Source organism: Suncus etruscus, chromosome 11 (assembly GCF_024139225.1).
Source record: "Suncus etruscus isolate mSunEtr1 chromosome 11, mSunEtr1.pri.cur, whole genome shotgun sequence".
Lineage (NCBI taxonomy): Eukaryota > Metazoa > Chordata > Mammalia > Eulipotyphla > Soricidae > Suncus > Suncus etruscus.
In genome coordinates this window covers 96,646,838-96,659,422 of record NC_064858.1, presented here as the reverse complement: position 1 = coordinate 96,659,422, position 12,585 = coordinate 96,646,838, and the positions used below count along the sequence as shown (strand labels likewise).

General features: G+C 41.2%; 1 protein-coding gene across 1 annotated transcript in view; it reads right to left on the bottom strand.

The window, feature by feature from the left end:
- Window positions 1-6,191, bottom strand: part of CAND1 (cullin associated and neddylation dissociated 1) — a 41,894-nt gene extending 35,703 nt beyond the window's left edge. The window contains exon 1 of the mRNA XM_049782731.1: window positions 6,121-6,191. Coding sequence (XP_049638688.1) covers window positions 6,121-6,188 — 68 coding nt within the window. The 5' untranslated portion in view covers window positions 6,189-6,191. The remainder of the gene's footprint in view (window positions 1-6,120) is intronic.
- Between the last annotated feature and the right edge of the window lie 6,394 nt (window positions 6,192-12,585).

Here is a 12,585-nt window from a genome sequence, read left to right as displayed (position 1 = left end):
CAAAATCACCTCAAACTCAATTTACCTGGGGGCCGCAGGAGGCAAAGTCGGGGTGAGGCAGGGCTGCATAAGGGATTCGCAATAAAAAAAAATCGCATTAGTAAGAAAAAAATCTCAAAAAAAAACGTATTAAACATTTGCATACCCCAAACGGAACTGCTCGGGGTATGCGAATGTTTAATGCGATTTTTTTCTTACTAATGCGATTTTTATTGTGCTTATTCGGTAAGCAAATAATCGCGAATACTGCGATATTTGAAGGCCGGCCGCGGGCCACAAAATGTGCGGGCCGCGAGTTTGAGACCTCTGATGTAGACCATCCTTCACCAGTGAACTCTTCTAAGAGAAAACTTTAGATTCCAAATTTTTTTAAAATGTCGTAAAGAGTTAGAATATGGAATATCCTAAGGACATTTAAGATTTGAAAAAAAAAATACTATTAGGATAATAGATTCACTGAGTGGTAGGAAGGCAAAACTACCTGTTTCAGATGCGTGCTTCAGATGCAACGAGGACCAAAAAAAGGAAGAAATTTGACCATAGACAGAATTAGCTAGAAAGCCTAAACTGAATTAGAACCTTTTGAAAAAATTATACTGAAAAGGTTTTTAAAAAATGTCCTCTTGTTGACAAGAGTATTATTTCCCAGAATCAATCAAGGTATGAAAAACGTATAGTACAAAAGCATCACTCAGTGAACCTTAAAACTTTCAAAAACTGTGCATATACACCACTGCAATCTTTTTTCTCGCTTGTTCCCTTAAAAGTTATGAGGTAATTTCATGCCTGAGAGGCCGGTGGAGAAAAGGACTACCATCCTTTCAGTACAATTCTCTTGAACCCTTGTTCTGTGTACCAATATACATGATAATATAAATGGAATCAGGAAAAAAGAACTATATTTAATGTATACTCATATTGTTCACAAAGTTTTAGCCATTTTTCTTTTTTTCTGATATTTTCAATGAGGTCATTCTTTTTAATGCCTAATCATTGCAAAAATTACCCAGAAACCACTTTATTTCTCCATAATCTACTTCTAATGTAAGTCTACTTTTCTTTAAACACTCTTTAATCAAAGAGTAACTTTATCTGGCATTTCATGTTTCTTTACTGTAATTATCCATACAACACTTTCAACTACATTAACATTTTTGATTTTTATTTACTAGTACTTGAAACAATTTACAAGAGTAAAATACTTTCCGTGTCCAAACAAATCTAAGTGGTAGCATAAACCATTAAGTTAGCACATTCTCCAATACAAAGATTTAAAGATATATAGAGACAAATGTATTTTTAATTGGTAGATTTTACAATGGCTTTGTTAAAAATAATTAAAAAAAAAACTTCCCTCAAATCCTTATTTTAAAAAGCACCACCAATTGAGCACAAAAAGTGGTAAGCTCTGACCACCATCAGGTGCCCCTTGGGGCAAAAGAACAAAACAGGAAAATGCGATAGACAAGAATTCAGTACAGTGAGGCAAATTCCCCACTCTCAAGTCACCCCCTAGTTGCAACAAAGATTGCCTACTCCAAGGAGTTTTAATAGTGTGCTTTCAAACTTGCATCTCTTTTCCCTATCTTGATTCCAAGACCTAGTTCTTCTCATCACTCTGTGAACATGCTCTTGTCAGTGTCCTGCTGTGCCTTAACATTAAGACTTGACAAATGCATAGTGCTCTTAGCAAATTTTGTTTCTGTTTTTGTTTTTGTGTCACACCCAGAGGCACTCAGGTTTTACTCCTGGCTCTGAGCTCAGAACTCGCTCCAGGTTGGCACAGGGGACCATATGGGATACCGGAATTCAAACCACCATCAGTGCTGGATCAGCTTAACCAATGCCCTACAGCTCCTCTTAGCAAATTTTTAAAAACTGTCTTGTTTTGTTTTGTTTTGGGCCCACACAGGGCAGCACTCAAGAGTTATATTACTCTTGGCAGGTTTGGGGGACCATATGGGATACAGGGATAGAACCAGGGTCTGTCTCAGATCAGCCCAGCCCAAGACAAATGGCCTAATGCTGTACTACCAACCCCGGACCCCAAAATTATCCTAACCATCCATACAATGAACATATAGATTTACTGGGTAAATCACTGGATCTTAATAGATTTTCTTGTCTTTCCCGGGAAATTACTTAAAAGTATCTTCTAGCACAAAATATTCCATAAGCCTAAATTAGAGAAAACTGGAACTTAATTGCCCCCTCTTCAAAACTCAGCTTATGAAATTCCTAGAACTACCACTGTCTACCAGAGCCTTCAAGCAAGTACTTAACAAGTCTTTTTCTTCAACTGAACTCAGACTGTGAGAATTAGCTTTATTAGTCTTAAGTCTAATTAGAATAAATCTACAAAGCACCAATATTTATTTAGTGGATAAAACAGACAGTAAGAGCAAACTTTCTTTACCTCAACCCATTAAATATTCAATATTCATTTTTGTAATGGAACATTCATGGACTCAAGAACAGTGAACTTCTCTCATTCTCTTATCTACAGAATCGCCTGCCTACTGGTATTAAAATCCTAATAGCCTTCAAAGAACACCGAATATTAAAACATGGAAACTGAACCAGAATTTGTACTTTCCCAATAAAATGGTTAAGATTTAAAAGTCTTACAAGATTCTTTAAAAAAAAAAAAAAAAAAAAGCAGAAATTTTGAAGAACACACACATGTCTTGCCATTTCTGCATCAAGCAATGGACTCTATAGTGACCCAGAGACTTGAAATCTCAGGCCTATAAGGTAATCATCCCATAAAAAGAGCTCTTAAAAATGAGTATTAATTTTTGGGACTTAGAATATTAAGTGCAATGTGTAAGATGCTTTGCTTGCCTTGCGTGCAGTAGACCCAAGTTCATTCTCCAGTATCCTATTATGGTTCATCAGCACTTCAAGGTCTGACCCAAAAGCCTTCTCCTTCCTTCCTCCTAATTCCTCTTCTCCACCCTCCTCTTCCTCCTCATCTTAAAATTAAGTAGCCTGTCCAGGAGCTCACATTTCACACTCAAGTGGGTCTAAAATACCCATCTTGTGATTTACAAAGTTCTTTGGATTCTACCATGAGAATTTATGTCTTACATGCTAATATTCTGTAACGTTAATTCACTTTATCTTAAAGATTCTTCTAGAACCAAGTTCTTTTAAAATTTAGCACAAATTTTGATAGTTTAAAAAATGTTGAGAAATCAAAGTATCTCTTCATTTTTATTTATTTATTTATTTATTTTTGGTTTTTGGGGTCACACCCAGCCGCGCTCAGAGGTTACTCTGAAGTAACCGCTCTGCACTCAGAAATCTCTTATGGCAGCCAGGGGTGGGTGGGTGGGAAGAGAAGGGAACCAAAGGAGACGTCGCAGATCCAACCTGGGTCCCTCTCAGGTTGGCCATATGCAAGGCAAATGCCTTACTGCCCAGAGTATCACTTTAAAGCGAAACACACATACGGCAGTCAAATTCTTATACTAAAAACCATAGAGAAACCTTCAAATACTTGACTTCAAATGCTATTCCAATTAATCTAATATAATGGAATAGGCACACACAGCTTTAGTTCCAAAACTTTGTTAACTGACTAAAGCGCATCACAACACCTTAAAAAATAATACAGAAATAATGTCAAATTACTGGAAGACAGGGCAGGGCTGCTCTTAAACATCTTCTACAATGTACACCGTAAAATTATATTAGCATTACTCTTCCAGAATAATTCATCTTCAAAGCAATGCTTTGATTTATTCCAGGCCAAGTTAGTATTCTTCTATATAACCAAAACATTCTTTATTCTCTTTAAAAAAATCTCAAGCATGAAAATATAAGGAATTTAAGAAAAGCGGCTTGCCAGTAATCAGAGAGCAGCATCATTAGCACGCGACTTTCTTTGCATACATCCCACACCCGTACCAAGTCTGACTAGTGGAACGCGAGTGTACCGCTACAGGTAAACTTATCTTTATTTAAATAGCATACAATCAATGTAAAATTTAGCATGAATGAGCCAGATTAACATAAACAGGAGGTGGAAGGAGAAAGAACGAAAAAAACACAAGTCACTCCAGACATTCTACAGAGCTGAATGTTTAATAGATGCGTGTATACAAACATATTCAAATGTTTGCTTAAATTTCAAAGGCTTGACCTGACAAGTGACAAGGCGAATTAACAAGTAACCATGAATCTAATTCCTTAAAATCATTTTACTCTCAAACTTTTCTTTCTCCAGCTTTGATTACCGCCCTCAACTACACTAAGCTAAACGACCAAAACAACACCCCCCCCCCCAAAAAAAATCCCTGCATTAGAAAACAGTACAAGACGAAAATCTGGATCAATTAGCAAGCTGGCTTCTAAAAAGTTTCCGAGGCAGTCAGTCAGTCACAGGCCTAACTTTTGCAAAACCACATCGGGGTCAGGGGGCCCAGCACCTCGCTCTAACTGGGAACAGGACGATTGATCCATTTTTCATGAGAGAGTTCGGACATGCTTTGGGGAACGATGAAGTGCGTGATGATCCACACTCCAGGAGCCAAAAAGCTCTAAGGTAGTCAAGTCACTTTGGTCGTTAAAGCCTTTTTTTTTTTTTTTTGCTCTTTTCTTGAAAACTTGCACAGCACAATCCCAATCACCGAGAGATCTCCGAAGATGCCACTTTCGCAAATGGAATGGGGATTGGGGGTGGGTGGTGAGCGTGTGCTTGTCCGCTTAGCACCGAGCCTGGCGACGGGAAGGTGGAAAGGAGACACCCCAAAAGAGCAGGGAAGAAGGGGGGGACGATTTGGGAGAGGGGGGGGAGAGAAAGACTGGCTCGGAACACCCCAAAAGAGCAGGGGAGAAGGGTTGGGGGGGGGGATGATTCGGGAGATTGGTGTGGGAAGAGAGACAGACTGGCTCGGAACACCCTAAGAGCAGGGAAGAAGGGTGGGGGGGGGCGATTTGGGAGATTGGGGGGTGGGGTGGGACAAGAGTCCGTGGCGGGGGGTGGGGTGGGAGAGAGGGGGGGGGGCTCGGAACTACCAAGCATGACATGGGCCACCCCCTACATAATCCCCCCCCCAAAAAAAAAAACCCAGTCCTGCAAGCAGCACCCGCAAGGGGGATGGGGGAGGTTCCCAGGGCAGTGGAAAATAAATAAACAAACAAATAAATAAATAAATAAAGCCGAGCGATTGCTGGCGGGAAAAGAAAGGAAACCCCCCCCCCCCCCCGCATCGACCAAGCCAAGCCAAGCCAAGCCGCCTGCGTGTCTCGTCTTCCTTTCTCCCCGTCCAAATTCGGACCCCCTTCCGCGAAAGAAATCCCATCGGCAACACACACACACCCTAAACTTTCCATTCGGATGGGCGAAGCGGTTCCCCCACCCCCAAAAAAAGGGGATCGCGGGTCTAAGAAGCACCGAGGCCTCCCGCCACACCACCCTGCTTGGGGTCCCGCATGGGGGGCGGGGGGAGGCGAGCGAGAGTGAGACAGAGACACAGAGAGAGAAAGAAATAAGAGACAGAGAGAGGGGAGAGAGACAGAGACAGAGAGAGAGGGGAGAGACACAGAGACAGGGCCGCGAGAAGGAGCGAGCAGGCCCAGCCTCTCCTGGAGCCGGGTGGCCCAACCCTTCCCGCACTGTGAGACGCGGAGTGGGGAGAGTCCTGGGAGGCCGTGGAAGGCGGGGGCGGGTGTGTGTGTGTGTGTGTGTGTGTGTGTGTGTGTGTGTGTGTGTGTGTGACTTAGTTTTTGCAAAAGGATGGTTTTTCTTAGGGGTCCTCAGGGCTTGGAGTGGTGTGTGTGTGTGTGTAGAGTCCAGGAAGGCCGTGTGTGTGTGTGTGTGTGTGTGTCTTAGTTTTTGCAAAGGGATGGTTTTTCTTGGGGGTCCTCAGGGCTTGGAGTGGTGTGTGTGTGGGTGTGTGTGTGTGTAGAGTCCAGGAAGGCCGTGTGTGTGTGACTTAGTTTTTGCAAAGGGATGGTTTTTCTTAGGGGTCCTCAGGGCTTGGAGTGGGGTGTGTGTGTGTGTGTGTGTGTGTGTGTGTGTGTGTGTGTGTGCGCGTGTGTGTTTTCTGCAGCCTCGGGGCGCGGGCCCGGGCCTCCCTCCCTCCCTCCGTCCGTCCGTCCGTCCGCCCTCACCTGAAGTCCTTGTCGCTGGACGTCATCTTCTCCAGCAGGTTGGAGATGTGGTACGAGGCGCTCGCCATGTTGGCCGCTCGAAGTGGGAGCGGCTCCTCCTCCGCCGCCGCCGCCGCCGCCGCCGGGCCTGGGCCTGGGCCTGGTCCTCGGCCTGGTCCTCGGCCTGGGCTGGGCCTCCTCCGCCTCCTCCTCCGCCTCCGCCTGTCCCCCTCCCCCGCCCGCCCGCCCGCCCGCCTGCCCGCCTGCCCGGCCCGCGCTCGGCGAGGCTCAACGAGGCGGCGGCCTGAGCAGCGAGCACCGCGGAGCCGCCCTCACGACGGCGCTGCGCTGCGCTGCGCCGCGGGGAAAGCGCTCCTGGCGGCCCGGAGCTCCTGCTCGCACTCTCTCTCCCTCTCTCTCCGCACGGAGGGCGACGGGCCAACACCCGCCTCCTCCTTCGCCCCAGGCGCGGCTAGAGCGGACGCGCGACGCTCTGCGACGCTCTGCGACGCGACGCGAGGTCAGAGGTCACCGACGTCTCCCGACGCGCGCACGCCGCGGCGACGCTTAGTGACCGCGCGCCCTTTTATTGGCTGCTTCGGATGTCCATCTTCTCCTCCAGGGCCCCGCCTCTTCCGGTCGGGCGGACCGAGACCAGGCGCGACTAGAAAGGAATTCTCGCGAGACTTTTCCAAGCGACGGTTTTTCTTACAGGCCGGCCGGGAGAGTGGCAGGCGGTTTTTTTCTCTCCGAGGCACTGAAAATACAAAAATAAAAGAAACAAAAGAAAGATGGCTATCCTTGAAGGAGCTTCGTGGAAAAGTCAACGGGATGGTTAGCTTGCACGTCTGCAGGAGCGTTATTATTAAAGGGTGTTTCTTCTCCGATCGACGGACGCGTGGCCTAACGGGACCGGAAGAGCCATAGGGGAAAGTTGCTACGTTGAGAAAAACTACAAGCCCCAGAATGCTCCGCGCTGGCGCCACTCGCTCGGCTGCTGATTGGCTGATGGAACTAGCGGCTGCTTCGTTGGCTCTTAGGAAATGAGTGACCGACTGCTGGGATTTGCTGTCCGAAGAGGAGGCCACTGTGGCTTATGAAAATCACAGCATCGGGGAAGGGGGGTATTCTGTTTATGGCTGAAACCCAACTATAAATATGTTTGTGATCATGCTGCTTAAATAAAGATTTATTTATGTAAATAAAATTGATATAATAATAAACAATATATAATCAATATATGTTATAATTATATATATTAATATATTGATTGTATTATATATTATATGCTTATAATACAATAAGTATATAAGATATGAATATATTATATTATAAATAGTTTGTTTATATATGATATAAATATATAATATTTATATATAAATATATGTTAATAAAGAGTTGTTTACATATATAAAATTTATATATATATATAAAAATAGAAAAGGCACCTGTACACGCCTTGTTTCTGAAATAGCAAAGGAAATCAATTACCTTTCTCCAATATACTGAAATCTCAAATGTTCAAGAAGTTATTATAGCAGCTTTTTTTCTAGGGATGGCTAAGAATGTGAATCTCTCTCCTGGGATCTTTCTTTTCCCAGAATAATACTTCTCTGAATTAAGGCAGGGCAGACCAAATGGTTTTCAAGAAAGTTCTTTACTCAGATAATTTTATGTGCCTCTTCTCTACTGATCACCATGCTTTGCATTAGAGTTTATAAAGGCATTTATTCATCTTTTTTATTTTAAATAAGTCGATGTTCTTGAAGTCTTAATCTTGTTTGTTTGTTTGTTTTTTTACTTTATTTGATAATAATCACCCCCCAAATAGAAATACTTGATTATATGTTAAAATGTTGAAATCTGGGGCCGGGCAGTGGCGCTAGAGGTAAGGTGTCTGCCTTGCCAGCGCTAGCCTAGGACAGACCGCGGTTCAATCCCCTGGTGTCCCATATGGTCCCCCAAGCCAGGAGCGACTTCTGAGCGCATAGCCAGGAGTAACCCCTGAGCGGCACTGAGTGTGGCCCAAAAACCAAAAAAATATAAAATAAAATAAAAATAAAATGTTGAAATCTACTATCATAAAGTTCTTTTCTTCTAAAAAATAAAAATATCACAGCACCCTTGTTGTTAAGGTGATGAATTCAAATTTTCTCAACAGATACGTTTGCTGTATCTGTTGATACAGAGAAAGTCTGCGGGGTGTGACCAGTGCTGTAGGAGCAGGCTCAGTGCGGATTAGTCCTGTGTTCTTTGGAGTTACTTTTCTCGGTACTCTGTGCTGCTTGCCTCCTCTTCAGTGACTGAGCACTCCCACTCTGTGTATTGTAGATGATGGATCTTAAGACTACAGGGCCAAGGGTAGGATAAATGTTTTTGCCTGCCCATTTTATTAAAGAATAGCTAAACTTAACACACACACACAATTCACATAAAAGATAAGGAGATTCAATCTCAGTGTTGCTTCCTCCTTTAAAAGAGGAAACAAGCAAACAAAAACTGTATAGCCCCTTTCTTCCACATGTCAACTTCAACATTTATGGCAGATAGTCTAAAAGCTATTAACTGCTAAAAATAATAATAGTTTAATAAATTATAATGAGTTTGCCTCAATCCTTGCTTAAACTCTTCTCTTTGTCTACCCTGTGTGTTTATCATCTACCCAAAGTGTATTTATATATATTTCATACTCTTTCATTCCAGTAGTATCAGATTTCTTCCCTTGTTTAACCTCAGTGAGTTATGTTCACCGAATGCTTCAGCATAGTTAAATCCCTATGTTTCGCACAATCTTTTCATAAAATGTACTTTATACACATCACACCAAAAAGTTAGTGATTTTTCTTCTGTGCATCCAGTGACTTAAAAATCTTATAAATGTGGCTGAGCAATAGGGCATTTACCTTACATGTGGCCATCCTGGTTTGATTTCCAGCATCCTACATGGATATATTTATATATATTTTTATATATTTTATAAATATATATTTATATATATTTATATATAAAGAAGTTTATATATAAATATACAATATATTAATATATTAAATAATATATATTTATTCATACACACACACATATATATATATTTATATATTGGAAAGGTATCAGAGAGAGCACAATGGTAAGGGCACTTTCCTTCATGCGGCCAATGTTTGTTCATTCCCAAGCATTCCTGAGCATTCCTGAGCACAAGTGATTCCTGAGTGTAAAGTCAGGAGTGACTCCTGAGGATCGCAAGATGTGGACTCCCCCCACTTCTCAACACACACAAAATCTTGGACAGGCCCACTGTCTTCTTGATCCAATAAAGATGCTCATATGTTTGTTTTCCCTTTTTGTGTGTAAATCCTTTTATATGTCAGTTTGCAACTGAACTATAATATTTATCTTCAGACAACCTAGAATGAATCTTGTCTAGGCTCCCTGATTCTCTCTTAAAAAAAATGAGTCTGATTATTTTTTTCTCCAGAGTTGCCATAACAATATATCATAGTCTGGGTGGGTATCCTAAAGGCAGAATTTGTTTTCTCACAGTTATAGAAACTGCAAGTTCAAAATCACTGGTGGCAGCTAGAAAAAAAATTTTTTTTTGGTTCCTTGGCTGCCTTGGTTTCTCTTGCTGCCTTAACTCTCAGGCAAAATTTCTTTGTCTATTACTTTCCCTTATTGTTAAGATGGACAAATATTTTTAATGAAGGACTCTTGCATCCATTTAACTTGATTACCTCTTTAATGGCAATATCTACTGATATTGATGCATTGAATATGAAAATACAGCTCTAACTGATGAATTTTGGGGAGACAATTTCATCCGTAACAGCAATCTTATAAAAGTACATGAAATTCTATGTATCAAGCACATTGTCTGAAACCTAATAAGACTTAAGACATTTCTTGAGTATGAGTCATGAAAGCATCTAATAAAAATTATTATTGCTATTGTTCTGCAATTTTACTTATCTGTGTTACATTCCATTCTATATAGCCTGCAGAGTTTTCCAAAAACACTTTTTATAGTGTTCTCCTCACTTATTAAAACATTCAGTTTCTCTCTGTTGCCAAGGAAAGTTCAAGAATTTCGACATTCAGAAACGTTCTTTTCCTATTCCTTTCTTCCTGACTTTTCTCCCACTATCCAAATATACCAAAGCTTTTATCAAATTTTTCTAAATGAATACAGTTCAAGAAACATTAGTCACGCAAAGACTCCACTACAAGTTAATCTATACCCCTGCTCCCAAAGAATGTCAAATAAATGCATCCTAATTACTATTGCCCATTCAGCATACAATTAGGAAAATAAAGTTTTTTTATGAAACAATGATTTCCAAATTATATTTATAATAGACTCACTTCTTGATATATTAGTAGGTAGGGTTTTAATCATTTCTAGCTTAAATGTTTTACAGAGGACTTAAAGTTTTTTTAGTTAGTTAGGCTGCCATAATAAAATTCACAAACTGTGATTAAACCAACAGAAATTCTTATTTCACAATTTAGATGATTGGAAATCAAAGTTCTTAAATGAGTTCTGTAATCAAAGTTTTATAATGAGTTATGGTTAGGTCTTGCTACCATCTTCCCAGCAGAAAAATGACCTGGCTCCTTCACCAAGCTCTAAAAGAAAATAATGTGGTTTCAGATCCTTTACACGTAGTATGGTCCTGGCTGATATCTTTGTGGCAGTCTCAGAAAGGAATAGCAGGGGGAATGTAGATTTCCCTTTCTACATTAACTACAATAGCTAAGTGCTACATAGTCCAAAAGAAACGATCCAGCTCTCAATTTTATCAAACTTCCAAATTTGTTTAGATTTACAAATATGGCCTACCTGGTCATATCTGGCCTCTCTACACTTCAATATTTTATAGTAATGTCAGCCCTGTAGTGTTACAGAAAATGTTATTGGAAAGTTACGTAGCAATCTACCAATCTCCGTGAGCTCAAATAATAACACAGAAGACACAACTAGCACCAATCACAGTCCAGTAAATCTGCAGATACTGACTTTAGTAATACCATGGAGATATAAAAAACTCATTTTAAATTAACTCGTGTTGATGTAAGTTTTAATAATTCCATTTACCTCTGTGTTGTAACAAGAATATGAAGTAAATTTGTACCTGCATGGAGGCAGGCTATGGTGGTGGGTGGGAGATAAGAATACTGGTGAGGGTAAGACCACACTGGTGGTGGGATTTGTGCTTAAACATTTAATGCCAGAAATACTATATTTGAACAACTTGGTAAATCATACTGTAATTACTCCCACCTCTGCTCTCCAGGATCACTCCTGGTGGGCTCAAGGGACCATATTGAGTGCTGGGAGTCAAACTTTGGTTGCATGCAAAGTAAGTGCCCTGCTCACTATACTATCTCTCTGGCTTTAAGAATTTCACATTATTTAGAAAGTCAGTTTTATATTTTATTGCTGTAAAATAACCCCATGCACCATATTTCCAACCCCAGGTGAATGAGTCCGAAGCAGGTAGCCATAAAGAATTAATAAAAAGCCAGTTAGAGAATTATAGAGTCGGCTTCTCACCTAGTGGTCCCTTTCTGTGTGCCAAGCCAAACTGAAACCTCTTCATTTACAAACAAGGATGGGGTGGGTCGAATGAGGGACAAAAGTGCATATATCAAGTTACTCTAGGTATACATTTACATATCAAAGGGATAGGTGAAAAGGAAAGAGGAAGTTGTGGAAAATGCCTTTGTTTTGGGTAAAAGCAGGGTGTGATCTAATAATTCACACTTTTTGTTAAAAAATAATTTTGAAGGGCCCGGAGAGATAGCACAGTGGCGTTTGCCTTGCAAGCAGAGATCCAGGACCAAAGGTGGTTGGTTCGAATCCCGGTGTCCCATATGGTCCTTCATGCCTGCCAGGAGCTATTTCTGAGCAGACAGCCAGGAGTAGCCCCTGAGCACCGCAGGGTGTGACCCAAAAACCAAAGACCAAAAAAAAAAGTTTTTTTTTGAAGGGCCTGAGTGGTGGTGCAGCAGTAGAGCATTTGCCTTGCACACAGCTGACCTAGGATGGATCACGGTTCTATCTCCTGGAGTCCCATATTTTCCCCCAAGCCAGGAGTGATTTCTGAGTACATAGCCAGGAGTAACCCCTGAACATCAATGGGTGTGGCCCCAAAAACAAAATTAATGAATAAATAAATAAAAATAATTTTGAGAAGGACTACATAAGTTTTGTTCTGTTGTTCTGCCCAACAGATGGGAACCCCAGAATGACTGTTAATTTGCATAGGCACAGTAAAAGTTGAGAAAATATAAAGAAAAAATGTCTTTAGCAGTAAATAAGGTGGTGAGGAAATTTTCCAATTTCCTAGAAACCACTGCTAGCTAGTGGTGTTAGACTTGGCTGTTAAAAGCATCATGGGTTAGATTCTACATGCACCATTTTCAAAACAATCATCTTTTTCAATATCTTTGTCTTATACATATCACAAAATATTTTCATAGACTTCTCTG